The 21,997-nt window shown below is 40.2% G+C and overlaps 1 protein-coding gene across 3 annotated transcripts in view; it reads right to left on the bottom strand.

The window, feature by feature from the left end:
* Positions 1 to 1,558: 1,558 nt before the first annotated feature.
* Parg (poly(ADP-ribose) glycohydrolase) overlaps positions 1,559 to 21,997 on the bottom strand; it is a 114,256-nt gene continuing 93,817 nt past the window's right edge. For all 3 annotated transcript variants that reach the window (XM_036198836.1, XM_036198838.1, XM_036198837.1), the window contains exons 16-18: positions 15,652 to 15,757; positions 4,020 to 4,148; positions 1,559 to 3,193 (exon numbers count right to left, since the gene is read on the bottom strand). In XM_036198836.1, the coding sequence (XP_036054729.1) occupies positions 3,039 to 3,193; positions 4,020 to 4,148; positions 15,652 to 15,757 (390 nt within the window). In that variant the 3' untranslated portion in view covers positions 1,559 to 3,038. The remainder of the gene's footprint in view (positions 3,194 to 4,019; positions 4,149 to 15,651; positions 15,758 to 21,997) is intronic.

Below are 21,997 nucleotides of genomic sequence, written 5' to 3'. Positions count from 1 at the left end.
TTGTAAGAAAGACGTCAGTGGAGGAAAATGAAAGAATAGACTCAGTTTAATCTCAAAATGACAAGAACAAACTTTTATTGGCTTGAGAGGCTGATGTCCCCAAATCCTGTGACTTGGTATTTGAGGGTGCAGGAGAACGCCCATGTAAAGTCTGAGAACAATTTTTGTAGTGCTTAGAGAGAGGCAGGGCCTGGCTTTGTTAGACCCAGAAACTGTCTTTTTGAAATTGCAGGGTGGGAGAGAGTCTGCCTGCTTTTGTGACCTTTGGTGAAATTCAGGGCACCGGGTGAGGTGGACTGCTTTCTGGAATTCTATGGGTGGCAGATTTCTTGATGCCTTGGGCCTGTTTTATGGCCTTGGTTTGGAGAGGGGGATCCTTTATCCTTTCATAACGAGCTCCTAGAGGTAGAGCTGCCATCACATATGCTAGCCTCGGGCCTCCACTAGCTCACTAAAAGAACGGGCTGTACTGTGTAGAGCAACCAGCAGTCGGTAGACACTCGACTGCTGGCTTTATGCTTAGTTCCCAGTAGGTTACTAGTTTATCTGCTAGCTCAATGAGGTAAGAGATTCAGAGACAAGTTTAAAATATTAACTAGAATACAGCTAGCATTTGAATTCAATTCTCCTCATTGAATGCTCTGTTACTATACATTGCTTCCTTAAGTGAGTGAGTTAGAAATTTAAAAAAATGAGCTTTATTAAAAACTTAAGATTTCCAGGCTGGAGAGATGGCTCAGAGGTTAAGAGCACTGACTATTCTTCCAGAGGTCCTGAGTTCAATTCCCAGCAACCACATGGTGGCTCACAACCATCTGTAATGAGATCTGGCGCCCTCTTCTGTATACATAATAAATAAATAAATTTTTGCTAGGCAGTGGTGGCACATGCCTTTAATCCCAGCACTCAGGAGGCCGAGGCAGGCGGATCTCTGTGAGTTCGAGGCCAGCCTGGGCTACCAAGTGAGTTCCAGGAGAAAGGTGCAAAGCTACACAGAGAAACCCTGTGTTGAAAAACCAAAAACAAAACAAAACAAAACAAACCTTAAGATTTCCAAACTTGGTAATTTAAAAGAGGAAAGAGTCAACAACATGAAATAAAACAACAAATGCTACATGAAAGAGAATAAAAAGGTGCTGTTAAACAGAATAGATATGAATGCTATTCTACCCCTCCCCTTTATGCAGGGGCTCTTCAAGGACAGAGCAATATGTTCTCTGCGTGGGCCTCCCTCCTCGGTCTGCTCAGCTCCATTAACCTGTGCTCATCAGAACACACTAACATCAACACACACTGGCACACACTCTTCAGGCTTAATTCTTGGCAAGCCCCTAAGAGGCAGCACACAGATGTATGTCACTAATACTGCACAGCACCAAGAGCTGGGCCGAGCTTCTGCACTCTGGAGCATTAGCCTAGGTGGCCTTTTAGCCTAGATCTACAGTTTCTGCTACAACTGTTTATGTCATCATTTGCCTGCCTAGAGGGAAAGGTGTGGGAATGGAAAAAGAAGGAAATGCAAAATATCCCTAAATCCCTTAGTAAAGCACAGAACAGCTGGAAGAGAAAGAGATTTTATTTAGGATCAGTGGGGATAAGGCCAGACTCCTCTAAATTTGGGAGCTGATCAGTCTTAGTTATTGCGGCAAAGGGCTTCCTTAATGACAAGTGGTAGCCTTCATGTGCCAAAGCCCATTAGCCCCCTGCTCTCTCTATAAAAGAGCTAAGACCCTGGCCCAGGCCCCATTTCCCTGCCAGTGACGGCAAAGGAGTTTAGAGCATGTAACAAGAGCTTCTTAGTAAAAGGACTTGATCTCTATTGGGCTTTCCCGACAGCCAGACTGCAAACAGAACTTCTTTTAAGACTCCTTTGAAATCCGAAACAGTGTTTTTGTGATTAAATTCTAATCAGTTAACGCAGATTGCCTTTGGTTTTCAGATTAACCTGACAAAGACATCAATTACCATTTACCTTGTTGATGGTTTTAAAAATACAAATGTGAATAACAGATTTTAGATAGAGCTCAGATAAAGCCCAAACCTAATTGTTTCCCATCTCAGTTGTTGGATTTATATGCTCCTGTAGACACAATTAGGGAGCACATGTTTATATGTATAAATAAAATATAGGTGATATGAGAATTTCTGACAAATGATTTATTAATGAAAACGTATTAACTCTACGCTTTACTGCCAGAGAAACTTCAATATGTACACTAGAAAGAAGTTTTCAGTCCCCAACCTTTGGTTACATGAATAAGCCTTAAGCGCCACAGAGCAAACATTGGTCCTAATTGCAAAAGAAAAACAAACAAATCCCCCTGACCCCTGAATCGCGTTTCTCTACACCCTATGAGGAAGACTCTTTGACTCTACTTTTCTTTCTTCTCAGTCAGCTTCTAAAATAGCGCCAATAAACATGAAGCCGAGGAAAGGACAGACAAACCATTGCTTGTAGGGATGACGTCTCAAAAGGGTAGCTGGAAATTAGTCTGTCTTAAATAGAACACAGTTTTAGCCTAAGATCCTGGCAGTAAGTAACATAAGAAAAACCTCAATTCTTAATTCTCAAAATTCAAAATATGGACAATGCAAGCCTAACAATGGTTGGGAGTGATAGGCTCCCAGGGACATTTGTAGCAGTCTCCACTTGAGATTCCTGGATTTGAACCTCCTCCAGGCAAATGGCATTTGCTAGCCACCAAAGCCATCTGGAGAATACACAGACAAGAAGAAAGAGACCTCAAAGCTGAGTGCAACCTTTTATGGGGTTCACAAAAAATCTGATTGGCAAAATAAAGAGAAGTCAAAGAATAAAGACTGAAGGAGAAGAAAAATGGAAGAAAACATATTCAAGACCACGTCAATAGGACGAAAGGGGCTCAGATGTACAAATGACATGTAGAGAGAGTTGTATCCTTGATTACAAATGTGGATTATATACACATCTATATCAGTTGGAGTCAGTTCATACATTACACCCCACAATTCAAATAGACCTCTCTGGGAGTGAGAGGAAGTCCTATTCACTTGGTTTCTCAGGTCCCTGTCTTTTGTCCTGGCTGGTCAGTGGTCTCTGCACTTGACTCAACAGCATGGTATATGAATGGATAAAGCTTGATGTCTGGTCCAGGGGTGGAACAGTTTCTGCATTCTTCATTGTAGTACCGTAGTAACAACTTATACACTTTTCCTAGAGAGTGAAAGGTCAGAACAATTTGCATATTAAGTTATATTGATGGAAAAACTTCAAAAACAAAAACAAAACACTGCTATTTTAACTATCTTAAATAACACAAGCTTAGATTTAGCTTCTAAAAATATAGTATGAATTTCTAATGCCTAGAAGGCTTTCCTGGACATAAGCTTGAACATTTAAAAGATACTTTAAAGGAATTTAGGCTATGATTGCTGGCTGTCCATGATCCAATGTCCATGCATTGTCTATAGAGATCCTTGCAAGCCTAGTTATATACCCAGTTCCCAGAGGAGCAACACACTTGATGAGTACACTGCATTCTCATAAATTTGACGGATTGAGGACTTGAGGACTGTCAGGTTTGAATTTATCTTTCCCCCTCCACCACCTCTCTCTATCCCTTTCCTCTCACATGTGTACACCTTCATACTCCCTTTAGATTCCTATATAAATAAAAGTAAAAATGGACATGAATTCTAGCTTCCTAACTTTACTTTCTTTTAGACAGGGCTCACTATTATCCTATTATCCCAGACTGGCCTAGAACTAATAACCTTCCCAACTTGCTGGGATTATAGGTACATACCACCATGCCTGGCTAGAGACTTCACTCTAAGATGACAAATTTAAGTCAATATCATGACTGAAATTCTGCCAGGAAACAAACCAAGCTCTGCAGAAGCTGCCTGCTTAAGTGCTCTGTCACTCCCTGAGCTCCAGCTAAACCGTTCTCCCTATGATCCACCTGACTTAGCGAGTGTTCCTCGAGGATGGTGCACATCCATCTAGATACCAAGTGTCAAGTCTATCTCCTACTCACCGACATTCAGTTTCTTCTCAGTAAGGAAAGTGTGCATGCTGTAAATGTCTCTCATCAATTCTGAGTCCCCAAAGGTGAAATAAACCACATCACGTTCAGCTGCAGCAGCTGCCAGTATCTGTATTAAGGCTGTAACAAAGAGAACAGGCAGTTATGTCATGGCGCTTCCTATCAATACACTGTTAGCTCTTTAAACCAGCTACAGAAGCTACAGCCACATATTTATCCTGCATTAAGAACCTACAAACCCAATGCACATGTTATTAGGTACAGCGACTACAAGATAACACAAATTATCCAGTTTATGTCTCTCAGGTATGCTTGGAGAATAACATTCAACTGCAAAAATTTCAGTTACCTTCTCTGGACCACAAACCAAAGTTCATTTGAAGCAGCAAACCAAGGCATTAAGATAATATTTATAATTATTTCTATTAATCTTGAATTATTTTTCTGTTTGCTGGATTTAATAATTTTGTCCCATTACATACTCACTGGTCTTTTACATCACAACCCTATTTGGGAGGTTCTGATGCTGTCACTTGACTGCTACAAGCATTCTTCACACAAGCTGCTAAGCACCCCTGCATCCTTCCAGCACTTACATCTATTGGTCCTTGCCACAGGGAGTCAGTGTTACTGAAGATGCAGAGATGGATAACCTCTTGTGTGTTAGAAGAGAAAAACAACTGGGAACCACTACCTCAAATCAAGGCTACAAATCTGCTATATTTAAGAAAGGGAAAACAACGCACATTAACTTATGCTTAAATGGTCCAGTAGGTAAAGGCACTTGCTACCAAGCCTAAAAACCTGAATTCAATCCCTGGACCCACATGGCAGAAGTAAAAACTGGATTCCCACAAGTTGTTCTCTGCCCTTTACTTGTAGTGTATGTACACACATGCATATAATTAACTAAAATTATAAATGAGTGTGCTATTTTTTCTTTTCTTTTCTTTCTTTCTTTCTTTCTTTTTTTTTTTTTTTTTTAAATAAAGTCTTACTTTGTAGGTTCTGGCTGGTCTTGAACTCACAATCCTTCTGCCTCAGTGACTTGCTTGAATGCTGGGATTAGAAGAGTGTGTTACCATGCCTACCTATTATTATTTCTGACAATGCATGTGATTCTAAAATACCATCCAGATCCTGTCCTGCTTCTTAAACCATATTTACTGAGTATCTACAACCTGGAGATACCATGACAAGGTCTCATTAATCTTAGAGTGTTGAAAGTAATTAATTTCAAAACAAAGGTAAGTTTTAATTAAAATTGCTCAACCAACTTATGCATACATTAAAGCTTCAGAAGTCCCCGTTTTAAAAGGTTCCTAATTAACCTTAAAGTACATATAAAAATGAAAACTAATGAATTGTCATCTTCCTTTACCAAAACGTATCATGTTTATTTTTTTGGAGAAAATGAGAAGTTGGCTTTGAATGCTAGGAAAGGACTGTCAGTTGGTCTTGATTTCACACCTGTCTATTCTAGTAACCCTACTGCACAGACATAAGCTGGACCAGGAAAGGTACAGAGACAGGGATCCACATCAGTCCCTACCTCTGCTAGCTTTATTCAGCCACTCGGGCTTGGCTCTCTTAGCCCTGTTTTTCTCAGTTACACAACAGAGCTGAACTAAATGATTCTTAGAAACTCTTAGTTAGGATTCCCTAATTACTATTATAAGTTTTCTGCCTGTATCAGATGTTAAGACTGTAACTACACAAATGAAATTTCCGGGAAGATAAATTAGTCTTGAGCTTATTTAAATATATGATTAAGTCATTGACAAAGTATTTAAAATGTTTTCAGTGTTTATTTTATGTGCATTTGGTGTTTTGTCTGCATGCATGTCTGTGTGAGGGGGTTGGATCCCCTGGAACTGCAGTTACAGACAGCTGTGAGCTATGTGGGCTATATGGGTGCTGGGAATTGAATCGAGTCCTCTGGAAGAGTAGACAGTGTTCTTAACTACTGAGCCATCTCTCCAGTATTTTAAATGGTACCATTTACAGCAACCACTGTCTATGACATCTCCAAGGTCTTTGCAAACCTCTAGAATTAAACCTTATGATTTAAGTGAACTCACTTGCATTAGAAGTTAGATGAGAATAAATTTAATGGGATATGGGGAAAGATGCCAAGTCTGCTATAAAAGCTTATAATTCTAGCTCAAGTATACATAGGTGCCAAAATAATCACTTAAATTAACCTGTAGGGAGCTTGGTTTTAATTTTCTTTTTGGCAACCATGTTATACCATGAGGAAAAAACCAAATATGAATAAGATGAAAAAGTAATTTACTGTGTCCTGTTACAGCAAATGAACCAAGCAAATATGGGTAAGATAGGGCCAGGTATGGTGGCATACACCTTTAATCCCAGCACTAGGAAGGGAGAGCCAGGTGGTTCTTAGGTTCAAGGCCAGTCTGGTCTACAGAGCAAGTTCCTGGACAGCTAGTGCTATAGAGAGAGAGCCTGTCTCACTGAAAGGGGGTGTCAGATAACAAAAACTCAGACACAGGTGGTTTCTGAGGCTATCACATGTAATATTAGTAGTGCCTACTAACATGGAGCTTATAGCAGATGAACTCTACTAAAGATAAGCTCATTTAGTTTTTGCAGAAACAGAACAAGATAACTAGTATTACAGCCATTTTGAAAAGTTAAGTAATTGTCCAAGGATACCTAGTAAAATGCGGTGCAGTTGACATTTGAACCCTGTATTCTGACTCAAAACCCCATGCTCTTACCCAGTTAGTTCACTGTTTCCAAGCTGCAATACAAAATCACTCTGCATGAGGCCAGAGAGACTTTACCATGGGCCAGACACAAGGTTTCCGTAACCTGTTTATTTGCATTATTTGAGTGTATTCTGGCAAGAAGGCTCAAATGGGACAGATGTGAAAGACTGCCCATGCTTTCCTACTGAATTCATTCTTCTGAGCACTCACATACTCTTGGTTGCTCTGACAGTCTCCAGCTCTGCTTGTTAGACCCCAAGGTACTGATGGTGTTTACACCAGAAAGCACTCTGGTAGGTCGACTCTCACTTCCAGAGTATTTCTTTCCCTGGCTACTGTTCTTGGTTTTGACTTGCTTGCCCTCTTACTACAGCATCACTAAGTTCCACCTTTAGTCTACTCATCTGCTTTAAACAGTCTTTCCTCACTCTGTGACCAAACACCTAACAAAGCACCTGAAGAACAGAAGTCTGTGTGGTCCCAGGTTGAGAGGACAGTCATCCAATCCCAGTAGAGAAAGCGTGGCAGCATGGAGTAGCTGGTCACTTTGGATGCTCAGTTGGGAGGAGAAAGAGATGAACGCTGGTGCTCAGATGCTCTCCTTTTTAGTCAGCCCAGCACCCTAGCCCACTGGACTGGACTGCCCATATTTAGGATAGGTCTTTCCACCTTAATTAACTTAAACTAGAAACCCCATCACAGATATGCCCAGAGGTTTTTCATGGTAAGCCTAAATCCCATCAAAATGACTCAGATTAATGTAGATTAACCATCACAAATGTCAGTTTTCATATCTAGATCCATATCCAAAGCAGATTAAATAAAAAGTTGTACACATTGGCCTTAAATCTGGCTTGAATATGGAACTGGTAAACTGATAGTTGTGTGATGTCAAGCTGATTACCCAACTCTCTATGCCTCAGTATGTCACCTATAAAAACAAAAAGTCTTCCTAATAGGTTGTATACTTATACAACAAATAACTAACTTGCTGCCATGTTTGATGACCCATTAATATACCCAGTACATCTCCTGGAACACAGAACACATTCAACATGTTACCTTAGCTCACAATAAGAAACGCACTGATAATGTCTTCTGGAGGAAGACGGGGCTAACTTCATCAGTTCTAACACTTACCCGCTGTGTTCCTTTGTCTGTCTACGAACCTTGGCTTCCCAGTCTTATGAAGATGGTCACAAACTAAAGAGTAACTATGCAAATAAAGAGACAAGGCAATGGTTCTGACACCCGACTGATCATTATCAACTTGTAGACTATGAAACAAAGTGTGCAAAACATTTTCTAGATCCAGAAACCTAGTGGCATCTCATAAGTGATAACACACACTCTGCTCATCCTTGACCTTACACTGTCATATAAAACAATGGGCCACAAAAAGAACAATCAGGAATGTTACATGTATATTTACTCAGGGGAAGCTGAGAGAAAAAAGGAAGTGTGGTCTATTCCCACAGAGGAAGCAAAGCACCAAGGAACCTGAGGTGACCAAGTGAGGTGACCTGGTCCATAATCTATTTTCAAGATTCACCCTTTCTGATGTTTATAACCACAATTTCCACAACCCTCAATTAAAAGATTACCAGGTCAAATCAACCACAGCATGGCAGAAAATGACTCACTGGCACTATCTTGCTACCATTCTTGATTAATAATTTTTCTGGAGCTTAGCTTCTTTTAAAAAAAATATTTATTTATTATGTTGTTTACTTATTATGTCTACAGTATTCTGCTTGCACGTATTCCTGCACACCAGAAGAGGGCATCAGATCTCATTACAGATGGTTGTGAGCTACCATGTGGTTGCTGGGAATTGAACTCAGGACCTCTGGAAGAACAGCCAGTGCTCTTAACCTCTGAGCCATCTCTCCAGCCCATGTTGTTTGTTTTTTTGAGACAAGGCCTTCTATATAGCCTAGGCTTGCTGATTCACATGCCACAGCTGCTCGAGTACTGGAATTAGAGGCATGTATGTCCCCCATGACTGTCTTGAGTTTAACCATCTTGATTCTAAGATAGCAAAGAAATTAATAAAGACATTAGGTTTGATTTAAATGGACATGAGGATGGCCAAATAGAAAGTAAATGTACACCAAGTTTCTGTGTCTCATCAATCTTTCACCTACTATGTCAAGAGACCCACTGGAAATCTCAGCTAATGAAAAGACATATCTACTGTTTACTGGGTATGTTCATTTGGTCTCATGGGTTTCCACCAAGTATCCAAGTTGGTCTAATTAGAGTGTTTCTATGTTTTTGTTTGTTTTTTTAAATCTAGGGCCATTCAACTAACTATTGCTTGTTATGTCTATAATTATTTAGTTCTTGTTCCTGCCATGTAGACACAACTTGAAGACAAGAGGATGTAGCTATCACATTAAGTTGCCTGCAGGAAAGAACCAATACATGTGTTGCAGAGATGGAGAAGCTGATCCCAGGATCTAAGCATTTATAAAGCCAATTGCATGAGACCTTCGTCAGACACATTATTTCATAATCCCTCTGGGAGGAAAGAAAGGCCTACTGTCAAATGGAAAGATCCTCCCCTCCTTTCTGACAGGAGGGATAACCTACATTAGAGTCAAAATTCTTTTCATCTTCATGCTCCACAAAGAACCTTCACACACAGCATTTGTGTAGGAGATGGGATCCTCTGGTGGAGCTAAGACTCAAGTGGAGACTGAGGAGTGGAAGGAACTAGTCAGGTCCAGATACACATTTAGAATGTGCAGAGTCTTCGGGTAAGGAAGGGTACCTAGAGGCTGCTGAGTAATAAACATCTGTGTGGAAACACTGGCGCACGTCTTATATGTGAATCAAGTATTAGGCAAGGCTCAGGGATAGAAAAGAAACTGCACAGGATTATGGTATCAAGACACTCTTTAGTATATATAGTAAGCTAGCAACGGCATAGTCTCTTATAAGGCAAGTAAATATCTTATAGGGGTAGAAAAAATAAACTAGGAAGGAATCGTAAGGAGACACGGCAAGAAAACCATAAACCGGCTCTTCATGAAGCAAGCAGAAAAGAAGGATGTGTGTTTCATTGACAGATCCTTCAGGCGTGGGTAAGTTCTATGCTCTTCAGAGACACCTTTTCAAGCACCAATATGTCTGTAATAGTTAAGTCCTACAGAGTCGCTAAAATAAACTCTTAAAGCAGAAATAATGTCTTTATTCTTTGACTCTACTGCAGTAATTCTAGGAAGAAATGAACTTACCTTTACTTAGAAACATCTCATGGAGCCCAGGCTTGGTGAGCAGATCACACTCCCCATTTCTCTTCCACCTTCCTTGAGTAAGAATACTCTAACATTCTTGCAATGGTCTTTTTGTGGCCCTCATGCTTAGATAAAATCTTAAATGATAATTATGTTCAGGGATGTCTGGAGTATTTGTTATCAGAAGCCCACTCATAGTATGTTCTAGTGGGGGTGTTAAAACAACAACAACAACAACAACAACAACAACAAAGCAAAGAGTTCTGGGTGGTGGCACACACCTCTGACACCAGCAGAGGCAGGTGGATCTCTGTGAGTTTCTAGGCTAGCCTGTTCTACATAGTGAGTTCCAGGTCAGGTAGGGTTTTGAGACGCTATCTCAAAATCAAAATATCATAAAAGGTTTATAAAGCAAACACACAAAGCTGCTTCAACTCCAACAAAGATAAAAGATCTACAAAATTATAAAGTGTAACCAGATACATCAATGACACAAAGCACACAAACTTTTATCTTTGAAAGAGCATTGGTGAGAGGCAGGGGCACCATACAAGTGGACAAATAAATCAACTAAAACCTTAACAAAAGTGTAACAGCTAATGGGAACTCCAAGGTGGGGGCACTTTAGGATACTGGCTGTACTGTATTTACGACGGTCTGTCTCAGTCAACTGATTTCTACTGAAAACATCCTACAACGCACTCAATCATCTAGCCTACTCAACATCCTAGCCTAGTGTCACAGTGTCGTGCAGTTTCAGTATGCGCCTTCTTGCTCATGACTGCAGGGTGACTGGCAGCTGTGCTATCCTGCTATTGTCCAGCACCATGAGAGTTATTATTAATTATTATTATTAGGATCTATTATTATACCACATATCCTCAGCTTGGGAAAAGAACAAATTCAAGATTTGAAGCATATTTTCTACCTACTGAAGGCCTAAAGAAACATTGTTTGCTAGGGATTATCAGGTGAGTTCAGACTCAAAGTCTTCCAGAGAAACAGGGTCCAGCAGGCAAGAGGGCATATAGTGTCCCTATTGGCACACAGAGTACAGGAGCTCCTGGGGTCTAGCAGAGAGCCCTCTGCTCTCCTAGTCCTAAGGCCACTGGTTGCCTGGGGCAGCAGTTGTAATAAATGACATTGGATGTAATAAATGACATTGGATGAATTAAGAGATGAAGGTACTCTTTATGGTTTTTTTTGTTTTGTTTTTTTGAGACAGGGTTTCTCTGTGTAGCTTTGCGCCTTTCCTGGATCTTACTCTGTAGACCAGGTTGACCTCAAACTCACAAAGATTCGCCTGCCTCTGCCTCCTGAGTGCTGGGATTTCTCTTTATGTTTTTTCACAATAGATCAAGTGTGGTGGCACATGCCTATAACATCAGCACTTGGGAAGCTGAGGCAAGATCCTGAGTTCAAGACCTGCCTGAGCTATATAGTGAGTTCTAGGTCTGCTGCTAGGATATATAAGAAAACCCAAAAAACAAACAAATAAGCAAAAAACCAACTTATTAAATTAATGATTATACTAATGTACAACTAGAGAAGCTAACATTGAGTTGTTGTCAACTGTGAAACTTGTGTACTTTCAGGCAACACATATCTCAAAAATACTTGCTTAGCCGGGCGGTGGTGGTGCACACCTTTGATCCCAGCACTTGGGAGGCAGAGGCAGGCGGATCTCTGTGAGTTCGAGGCCACACTGGTCAACAGAGCAAATCTCAGGACAGACTCCAAAGCTACACAGGGAAACTGTCTCAACCAGCCCTCCAAAAAACGCCACCCCCAAATCAAAACAAAAAACAATACATATAGCAACAACCAAACCATCTCCCATATACCCAAAAGAAAATATGTTATGTTTCTATTACCACTTAGAGGAAATTGTGGTTATTTTTTACACATATTGATGAACACAAAGAAACTCAGATTGTATGTACAGTGTTTTATATACATAATTTAATTTTGAAAATTATTCACATGTTATGTTTATTCATTTCCCCTCTAAGTAGGAATATTCCAAAGACATCTTTCCATTTCAGCAGATGTATTTCTGTAATGGTTTAATGTGTAATATTTTATTTCATAAGTGCCCTACATCTTTTTCTGTATAAAAATTAAAGTGTAAGCAGTGGTATAGTACTTGCTTAACATGCAAATGGCCCTGCGTTTGATCCCCAGCACAGTTAGAAAACAACACTAAACAAAATCACGGTGCAGGTCACCACTCTCCCACTGAAGGACACGATGACTAGTATTCTAATGACTACTCAAGCAAGTGCGTGGCAGAGAGTTACAGTAACCTTAAGTCTAAATCTCAGGAACCGAGAAAATGAATGACACAAGAGGAATCTTTGAACACCATCCTGGTGGTGCAAGCAAGGCTGTGGGAGAGAAAGGGTTTTTAAGCCACAAAGAAAAGGACAAAAATGAACACATTTATAAAGCTTTCCATTGTCCAGCACAAATGACCATGGTTTATGGCAGACCAAGTTTTGGGATTGATGACATGAATCTAGTCATTCATTTTACTTAAGAGAAAAACAGAAAAAAAGAAGTATCTGTCATAAGATTAGTAAGTCCAGAGTGAAAAACAGGTTTCCTCAAACAAATTCAAGATGATGAGAATTTCCTAAAATAAATCTCACAAATTCCTTCCTTTGTTAACTTTCAAACATAAAAAAAAAAAAAAAAAAAAAAAAAAAAAATGCACTAGGCAATTTATGTGTTGAACCTGAAGGAAATATGGTGGTCTTCAAAATGAGGGGACAAGAAAAACTATTCTAAAGATGTCACTAAAATGTGGACACATAAAACTAACTCAATATAGCATTGAACCAAAAAGCTAAAGAAGGAAAAAAAAACCTGAAAAAAATGTCTGTAACATAGGCTATAAACACTTAACCTTTTTAATTTATTTTTTGTTTTTCAAGGTTGGGTTTCTCTGTGTAGCCCTGGCTTTCCCTGAACTCACTCTGTAGACCAGGATGGCTTTGAACGCAGAGAATTTCCTGCCTTTGCCTCTCAAGGGCTGGGATTAAAGACATGAGCCACCACCTTTTTTAATGTCCCAGGAGTTGTTACTGACCAAAGAAAGAACAACTCTCTCAAGAATATATGAGGAGGAGGCATGAAAAAACAACTCACAGAAAGAAACAAAAATGTGCACTAATGGGGAAAACTGCTGAATGTCAAGAGTAGCTGGAGACCGGTATGATCTCACCTTCCTAAGCTCACCCTATAGCCCTTCAGGGGACAATCTACATCAAGTATCAAAATATAAAGGACACATATTCTAGGAGTTACTCTTACTTGAGGAAATAGATCCTAAGAAGGTAATTATGTGCAACTTAAAGTAAAATAGTGCACAAATCAATTGTACCAAGTAGAGAATCTCTAAACTGCAATATATATGTACTTAGAACAGAATACTATGTAGCCATTAAAATAACTGGCAATAAGTATATTTTTGGTATCGAAAACTATCAGAATGCAGGTTTTAAAAAGAGGTTATGGAATGAAATTATGGTGTGAAACCATTATGTCAGATGGCTATACAGAATTTTTTCACAAAGCTACTCAAATGCATGGCCACCAAAAACACTGCCAATGAGTTTTGGTGATGTTTATATACCTAAGGGTACCCTTCTGGGTTTTGGAACAGTGAATCTGTCACTTTTATGAAAATAACAAGCTGGGCGGTGGTGGCGCATGCCTGTAATCCCAGCACTTGGGAGGCAGGTGGATCTCTGTGAGTTTGAGGCCAGCCTGGTCTACAAAGCAAGTTTCAGGACAGGCTCCAAAGCTACAGAGAAACCACAAAAAAAGAAAAAAAAGAAAAAAAAAAAAGGAAAAAAAGAAAATAACAAGCTTTTCATTATGGGGATGATTCTACTGCAACAGACATACCTGTTTCCTTCCTAATGAGCTGGGTTTATCTGTGCCTAGCTTGGCTGACAAGGCCAGCTACTCCTCATGTTTGTTGTGACTATTCCTACTGCTCCCTGGAGACTCGTAGTACTGTGTTCCTGGAGGGAGCACCCAGACACTTGGAACTGCTTTAGGTTAGGCTGTTGTACTAATGAGGTGATTCAGGAAATTCCAACTGCATCAGTTCTTTGTCACGTTGACATAAGCTAGAGTCAAGAGAAGAGGGAACCTCAATTGAAAAAATGCCTCCACCAAATTGGTCTTTGGGCAAGCTTGTGGGGCATTTTTTTTTTTTTTTTAAATAATGATTGATGTGTGAGGGTCCAGCTCACTGTGGGCAGCACCACTCCTGGGCAGCTGGATGCTATAAGAAATCAGGCTGAGTAAACCATGGGAAACAAGCCAGGAAGCAGCACCCTTCACAGCCTCTGCATAAGGTCTGACCTCGAGGTTCTTGCCTTGACTTCCCTCAGTGATGGACAGTTACCTGGAAGTGTAAACTGAAATAAACCTTTCCTCCCCAAGTTGCCTTTGGTCAGTGTTTTACCACAACAATAAAAACCTTAGCTAAGACTCCAATTCCTAGGGAGACCAAGTTCAACCATAGGGGTAATGATCTAATCAACATTCCTATGTAATGAAAACCCAATCTGAGCACCAAAAGTGAGAATTTTATGGCTGAACACACTGACATTTGACAACAAAGAGGTGATTTAACATATTGGGAGAGGTTGTCAAAACTCCCAATTGTCTTCCATGCTTTATCCTAAGTGTATCTTTTCTGGTCAAAGTATGGAACGTAAGCATTCTGGGAGTTATTCTAGTAAAATTTTCAAACTTGAAGGGATCAGGAGGCAAAATGCAGGTGACCTGGGGACCCCCTGGGTCTTGTGGCTATAACCTGAAATAAAGGCAGTCATGTGGAAGACTATATCCTAACCTGTACTCATTTCAGGAAGGTAAATGTCAGAACTGTACTATGGTAATTCTAGCTTATGTCAGACCATTGGGGTGAAATGGCACAGTGGTCACCTTGCTTTCTACATTTGATGAATTCAAATCAAGTAGATGCCCTAACTATAAAGGGCCAGTAGCTTTGCAAATCGTGTTTTCTAATGTCTCATCCTTCTTGGGTATCCAAATGCCTCCTGGTCTGTGCCACTCATGCAGCTCCCCTAGGCCACATTACCACCGCACTGTATGTATCAGAGCATCAGCCACTTTCTTTCATATACTACACCTTTCTTTCATATACTACGCTGTGACTGTCAAAGAGACCACAGCTTATTTACCTTGTACTCTGAATGCCCATAGCATGGCAGATGGTCTGTTTGTTTAGTGAGTGAATAACACTGTCCATAAACAACACTCCAGAGAGACAAATGCTGGAGTGGGCACTTTGGTTTGAAACATCAAGAGTTGGTTTTGCAGTTTTCTTTCCCTTGACCTTTCTACATGCAGCAAAACACTGTGTGATCTGGTTGATCAAAGAGCTAAGCAAACCTCTGCATGGAAATAGTAACTGAAGCTAAGACTTCCTTCGAACACAGCAAGAAAAAGAGGATGGTGCCAAATGCTCTTTTTCATCCTTAGACTTTCATAGTCTCCTATGACACAACACTAGATTGGACTTTAGAGACCGACTAACTCCTCGCTCCAGCCCTCCCACCCCAGTCAGCAAGCTACTACCTTTCTCCACAGTGACTGACTTACCTTTTAATCGAGCATCACCCCCAAAGGCACCACAGCCCCAGTTTCCTGTGGCCACTGCAGAAAGATTCTCAGGAGGAACTCCAGGACGGAGAAATCCACAGTAAGCCTGCAGGACAAAAGAGATACCACAGTGAGCAGACCAACAGCTCCCGCTCGCTGGCTTAAGGTCTGAGATCGGCATCCCCTCTAAGTTTTGTTCTCATTCCCATTTTCTTTAGGGCCAAAATAAAAGGGGAAAACAGAGGAGTAAGATGTGAAGGACAGCAAGAACTGAAAATTTCTAGTATTTGTTTAGATGTAACTGCTTTCATGTTGGGCAAATCAAACTGCTCAAACCAGCAAGTCTCAGCTGCTCTATCCAGTGAAATAAGAAAAGGGGACTGCCGGATGGATGGATGTCAGGACCCTGTGCTGGAGCCTGGCACTCCCGCACACTTCCCGCCAGTGTCCCTTCTGTGGAGTCGGTCGCTGGGCTTCACTGGCCTTCAGGAGTCAGTTCTGTGGTTTCTTCTTCTGCACTCAGCTGAACGAGACACTGGGGTTAGACTGAGAACCACAGCTTTAAAAGGGATTCTTATACTCTGTAACAAAATCTTAGTGCAGACTGTCACTGCCTGTCCCTTTCCTCTCTCTGGCTCCTGAGAGACGAGAACAAAATGGCCTCTAAGACCTCTCTCTCAGTCCTCATTCCCAGTTTCACAGCTCTGTTCTAAGTTAGACTATTTAATTTTATTTTATTATTTTTTTTTTTTTTTTTGTGGAGCCGGGGATCAAACCCAGGGCCTTGTGCTTGCTAGGCAAGCACTCTACCACTGAGCTAAATTCCCCAACATGACTATTTAAAATTTTGCCAGTTACCTCCCCAAAGTACAATATATCCTAAGGATGTTGGATAAGTAGTAACTAAATGACAAGCTCATTTTGGACACAAAGAAGCCCCAAGTTTAAGGTCTCAAAGTTTCTGACTTTTATCTCCTTGCTATCAGCAAGTCAGTCTTCCTGCCTTTCAAGGGTTCTTAGCGTTGTGAAACTATCAGATGAGTTAAAGAGGTTTAATGTAACAGCAAAGCAAATCTCCTATAGGGTCTCTCAGGTATCAACCAAAGACAAAAATATAGTCTGTATGCAATACTAGACCAAACTACAAGGATGATCTGTGACAAATGTCCTTAGAGGACAAAACAAGGATAGAGAAAGATGCTTCTGTGAAACCCACATGAAGAAATATAGTAAATTGCTCTCTGAAGTCTCCGTAAAGGTATAAAAATGTATTTTACACTCTGTCTGGATGGATTAACAAGGCTATTTCTTTTACCCCTCCTAGGCTGTAAATCCTGATGGTTATTAATTATAAGTTGTTTCTAAACCATTATTCAATACCAAGGTACAGAGCTTATAAAAGAACTCACAAATTACCTGCATAATCAGATGGACTGAGCTTCTGAAAATCCCTTTTCAACAATATGAAAGAGCTCCGTTTGTTTTTTGGCAGGTTCTTCAAAGATGAGGACTCTGATATTCATTATATGAACATGAGGGAGAATAACCCCCTGTCATAATAAACACAACTCTGCCACTGTGTCCTGTCATTTTCTCCTAACATGCTTAAACAAAGAGGAGTTCTTTGCCTCCAGCTTACGTTTCAGTCCTGACTACTACTATAATCATCCTGGCAGGAGAGACAATACATTAGGACAGACCCTTGTGTTTCTGCCTTTGGTCATTAGAATATGAAGGGAAGGGCTAAAAGCCTGCCACCACTGGAGGAGGAACTTGCCTCCCAAAAGGGGATTTCATATACTTCTAACAACTTATTGGACAAGTCTGCAGGACAGATAAGCAATGACAATGATGAGCCAGGATGGGTAGGACTAGAGCTACTTATTCATGTATGCCCCCTGCCCTCTGGTTAAAGTTAAATCTCAGGTCAAGACCCTTATTTCTTTCCCCTTCCCAACATAGCTAGACTGAACATATCTCTTTTTTCTGTTTTTCACTATGATCTGTCTCTTTAGAGTACTGGAAATGGATGTTTGAACTTAGTGTGTCTAGACTGGCAAAACTTAGAACAGTGGTTCTCAACCTTCCTAATATTGCCACCTTTTAATACAGATCCTCATGTTGTAGTGACCCCCAGCAATAAAATTATTTTTGTTGCTATTCCATAACTAATTTTGCTACTGTTATGAATTGTAATGCAATTATCTGTGTTTTCTGATCGTCTCAGGCAACCCCTGAGAAAGGGTTTTTCAACCCCAGGGGGCCACAACCCACAGGTTGAGCACCATTGAATGTCACTGCCTTAGAAACTCTGAAATTGTCTCTAAGTAACTAGGGTTAAGTCATTTCAATAAGCAAAAATAGCTTAGTTTAGTGATGATCAGGTTTAACAAAGGAGAGTTTAAAATACTTAAGTTATTAGAAGTAACATCTAACACAAATGTCATAATTTTTGAAAATATGGGCACAACAAAAACTCTGAAACTGAAATTAGAATGCACTTAATAATTTTTATCAAATGCTTTCAGATAAAACTTCTAAAAATACTTAGATAGAAATTAAATGATTTAGAATTACATAGTACTATACAAAGGACCGGTTAGAATGACCAGATGGAAAGTGTGCTTTCTCTCTGCTAAAGTCAAGCATTAGTAAGTTCAGAGTACAGTAGACTCCCAGCATCCTTTAGGGGAGTATTTCAGGACACCACTGAGGATATCAAAGTCCACTTGTGTTCAAGACAGCACACTCTTATATGGCCTACACAACCCTCTGGTATTATTATTATTATTATTATTATTATTATTAATTTATTTGTTTTGGCTTTACGAGACAGGGTTTCTCTGTGTAGTTTTGTGCCTTTCCTGGAACTTGCTTTGTAGACCAGGCTGGCCTCGAACTCACAGAGGTCCGCCTGGCTCTGCCTCTCGAGTGCTGGGATTAAAGGTGTGCCACCTCCTGGCCTTCTCTGGTATTCTTTAAAGAGTTTAAATCAGCCAGGCGGTGGTGGTGTATGCCTTTAATCCCAGCACTCAGGAGGGAGAGTCAGGTGGATCTCTGTGAGTTTGAGGCTAGCCTGGTCTACAGAGTGTGATCCAGGACAGGCACCAAAACAGCATAGAGAAATCCTGTCTCGACTACCCGACCCCCCAAAAAAGAGTTTAAATCATGTTTAGCTTTGTAAACAGCTGCTACAATATATGAATTAGCAAGCAATAACATGAAAAAAAAACCAAAAAACCCTCTACATCAGAATGCATGAAGTAAAATGTTTTCAATGAGTGTATGGATGCAGAACCCAGAAGCGATGGAGGGCAATGAGGTAAGGTGCCTGAACCCCTTTAGAGAGTCTGCCTAGGGACGTCAATTCTTTAGGAGGTTAGCAGACCCCTAAGTGCTGAGATTCTTTCTCCCTTCACAACAGAACTGAACTTAACACTGGTGAGAAGAAGAGGTCAGAAAGGAAGCAATCTTCGAATCTGTCAAGTCCTCACTTCACAAAGTTCTTAGGAGTTCTCTACAGCACCATATCGGTGAATACTTTGTTTTCCCCAACCAAGGCGGGAATGTTTGAGGAAACTGGCAGAGAAAAGGAAACCAATGTGGACTCAGGCCATGCACTGACTTTTTGCCTCCCAATGCAACAACACAGCAATTCATTCATCCTAATAGAAAACTGAAAAAGGAAATTATTCATACCCCAGGAGAATAAGGAGAAGAAATCACGAGCACCTATATGCCAGAATGAGATCTGATGAAGAAGGAAGGAAGGAAGGAAGGAAGGAAGGAAGGAAGGAAGGAAGGAAGGAAGGGAGAGGTAACCTTGAAGAAAAGAAAAATACTGCCATCTAGAATGAAAAACTAGAGACTGAGCAGGAAAGTGAAGACAGAGATGTAAGCAGGAAACAAAGCAAAGTGAAAAAGAAATGAAAGGAGGTCGTTTCCAGAACAGAGCTGACCATAGAGTAATCGGGCACAAACATTACATACAGACACACATGCACTCTGACTACAAGGTCATTTGTGACACTTTCAAGTAGATACATTTCAGAGATGTTTCACTCTTATGTAAACATATACTTTCCCCCAGATTTAGAATTATTGTTCCCGGAGAACTGTGTATTCACATGAAGTCAACCTATCATACTAGTTTAATCTAAACTAGTCAACAGTTGTTACAAATTTTCCATATTCTGTGGTTTCTTCAAAAGTCTTTTAACTTTTTGGAAAGGAGAATACAGTTATACTATAAAGAGTCTTAAAATCATCCTCTGCTCAGTCACAACACATCTGGTAAACTCACCCTATAAAGACATTGATTTGTATCTTACATGTCACAGAACAGACTGAGAATCAGTAAACTATTTATAAGCAGGACAGTCATTAAACCAGAGCTCATCAACTTTAACAATTATAAACATTTTGTCATGATGATATGAAAACATGAGAGATTCCAATATAGTCAGATGAAACAGATGATAAACAAAATGAGGTTATAGGTAATTTTTGGGTACATTTATATGACTACATTCTGTGTGTAAAGACCTACAAAAACAACTGTTTGAAAAGGAGAATCGAAGATGGCTTTGTATTTGAAATAACTTTATTTTAGCACACAGCTTATCCTATTTCTTATTTCTTTTGTCTGTGTGGCCATGCCAGTGAGCAACAAGGATGCCTGTGGAGTTCAGGGGATAACTGCAGAAAACCAGCTCTCTTTCTACCATGTGGATTCTAGGGATCCAGCTCAGGCTCCTGTGATTGGTGGCAGGCATCTTACCTCTTGAGACATCTTACCAGTCCTGTTTCTGGGATTTTTTTAAATGAGTGAAATGAAAGAAGTCAAATGAGTTCAGTTTTCTTATTTTTAAAATAAAAAAAAAATAGATTGGATATCTTCATGATTTTCTGGTTCTATGTACTAAGAACATCAAAGGAAAACTTCCTAGATATGATACATTCGAACTAAGACTCCAAAAAAAGAATGTGACATACACTTTGAGATTATAAATGATCAGATAGATATTGAACTTCTTAGATGTATCATCAGAAAGCACTGATTGGTTTGTTATTAAGCTTTGATTTAGTAATAACCCCACTCCAAATATAGATCCTAACAAAAATCAATAAAATAGGAAACAGCTGCAATTAACCTGGTTCAATTTCTATCCCAGAAGGCTCCAGGAAATGCATTCATAATGTAACCTCACCTAAACAAGTCTAAGAGGACAAATACAGCATTTCACTGGCATCTCATTCTTCCCTTGCAGAGACACCTGACACTTTTACAAGCTAGAGTCACAAATCTTTCCAACACCAGTGTCTAAAATGTCAACCAGCTGATCTCTCCCAGAATAAAAATACCTTCCCAGTACCAGCTGGACAGAGTGAGACTGATTCATACTTTTTACAGACCAGCTCTTCCTGCAGGTCCTGATGTAGGTCTAACAGGACAGATGGAGCCTGCATGGAGTAACCTCTTCTAGAGGATTTCTATTCCAGTTGTCATCCCCTCAGCAATGCCTAGTGGCAAACAGGATGTGAGAGCTAAGACGTACACAATGCATGATGGTTGCAGGCTTTGATGCTTCATCTAAAAGATGCACTACTCTCCCAGTCTACCTTCCATAACCGGTGCAAAAATTTAAGCAAGTTATCACTAATATGATCTAACATGTTTGCTCTAAACACAAGTTCATAAAACATAACAAAATACAATACATTATTTCCTCCAACTTGTACTTCTCTTTGGTGTGATTCTTGATGCTTGTGCCAAAATTCACAAATCTGTTTAATAGATATGTGTGATTAATAAGGAATAGAACTTACTTTAGGAAGCCCACAGTTTGTTTTCTTCTTCTTCTTTTTTTTTTTTTAAGTGTGCATATGTATGTGTGAGAGTCTGTGTGTGGAGGCCTGAGGTGCTGCTAGGTGAATTTCTCTATTGTTGCATCTTATGTTTTGAGACAGAGTGTCTCACTGACTGTAGAGCTTGCTGTTTTAGCTAGAATGGCTTGCCAGTGACCACCAGGTATCCACTTGTCTCTGCCTTCTCACTCTAGGGTTATAGGCACACATCTGTTTTTAGATAGGTTTTATGTAGGTACTGGGGATCTAAACTGAGACCTCGCGCTGCAAGCACTCTGCCCAGAGTCACCTCCCTGGTCCCTGGGTTAGATCAGATTAAGACATTGGGCTGCTGAGGTAGCTCAGTGCTTGCTATCAAGGCTGACACTCTGAGCTCAGTCCCTGGAATCCATATGGTAAGAGGAGAGATGACTCTTGTAAGCTGTCCTGTAACCTCTGCAAGTGCACTGTGCACACATGTCCTACCACACATACAAAA

This window comes from Onychomys torridus, chromosome 9 (genome assembly GCF_903995425.1).
Source record: "Onychomys torridus chromosome 9, mOncTor1.1, whole genome shotgun sequence".
NCBI classification, from domain to species: Eukaryota; Metazoa; Chordata; class Mammalia; order Rodentia; family Cricetidae; genus Onychomys; species Onychomys torridus.
Note: the sequence above shows the minus strand (reverse complement) of the source record. Positions and strands in the feature narration are given on the sequence as shown.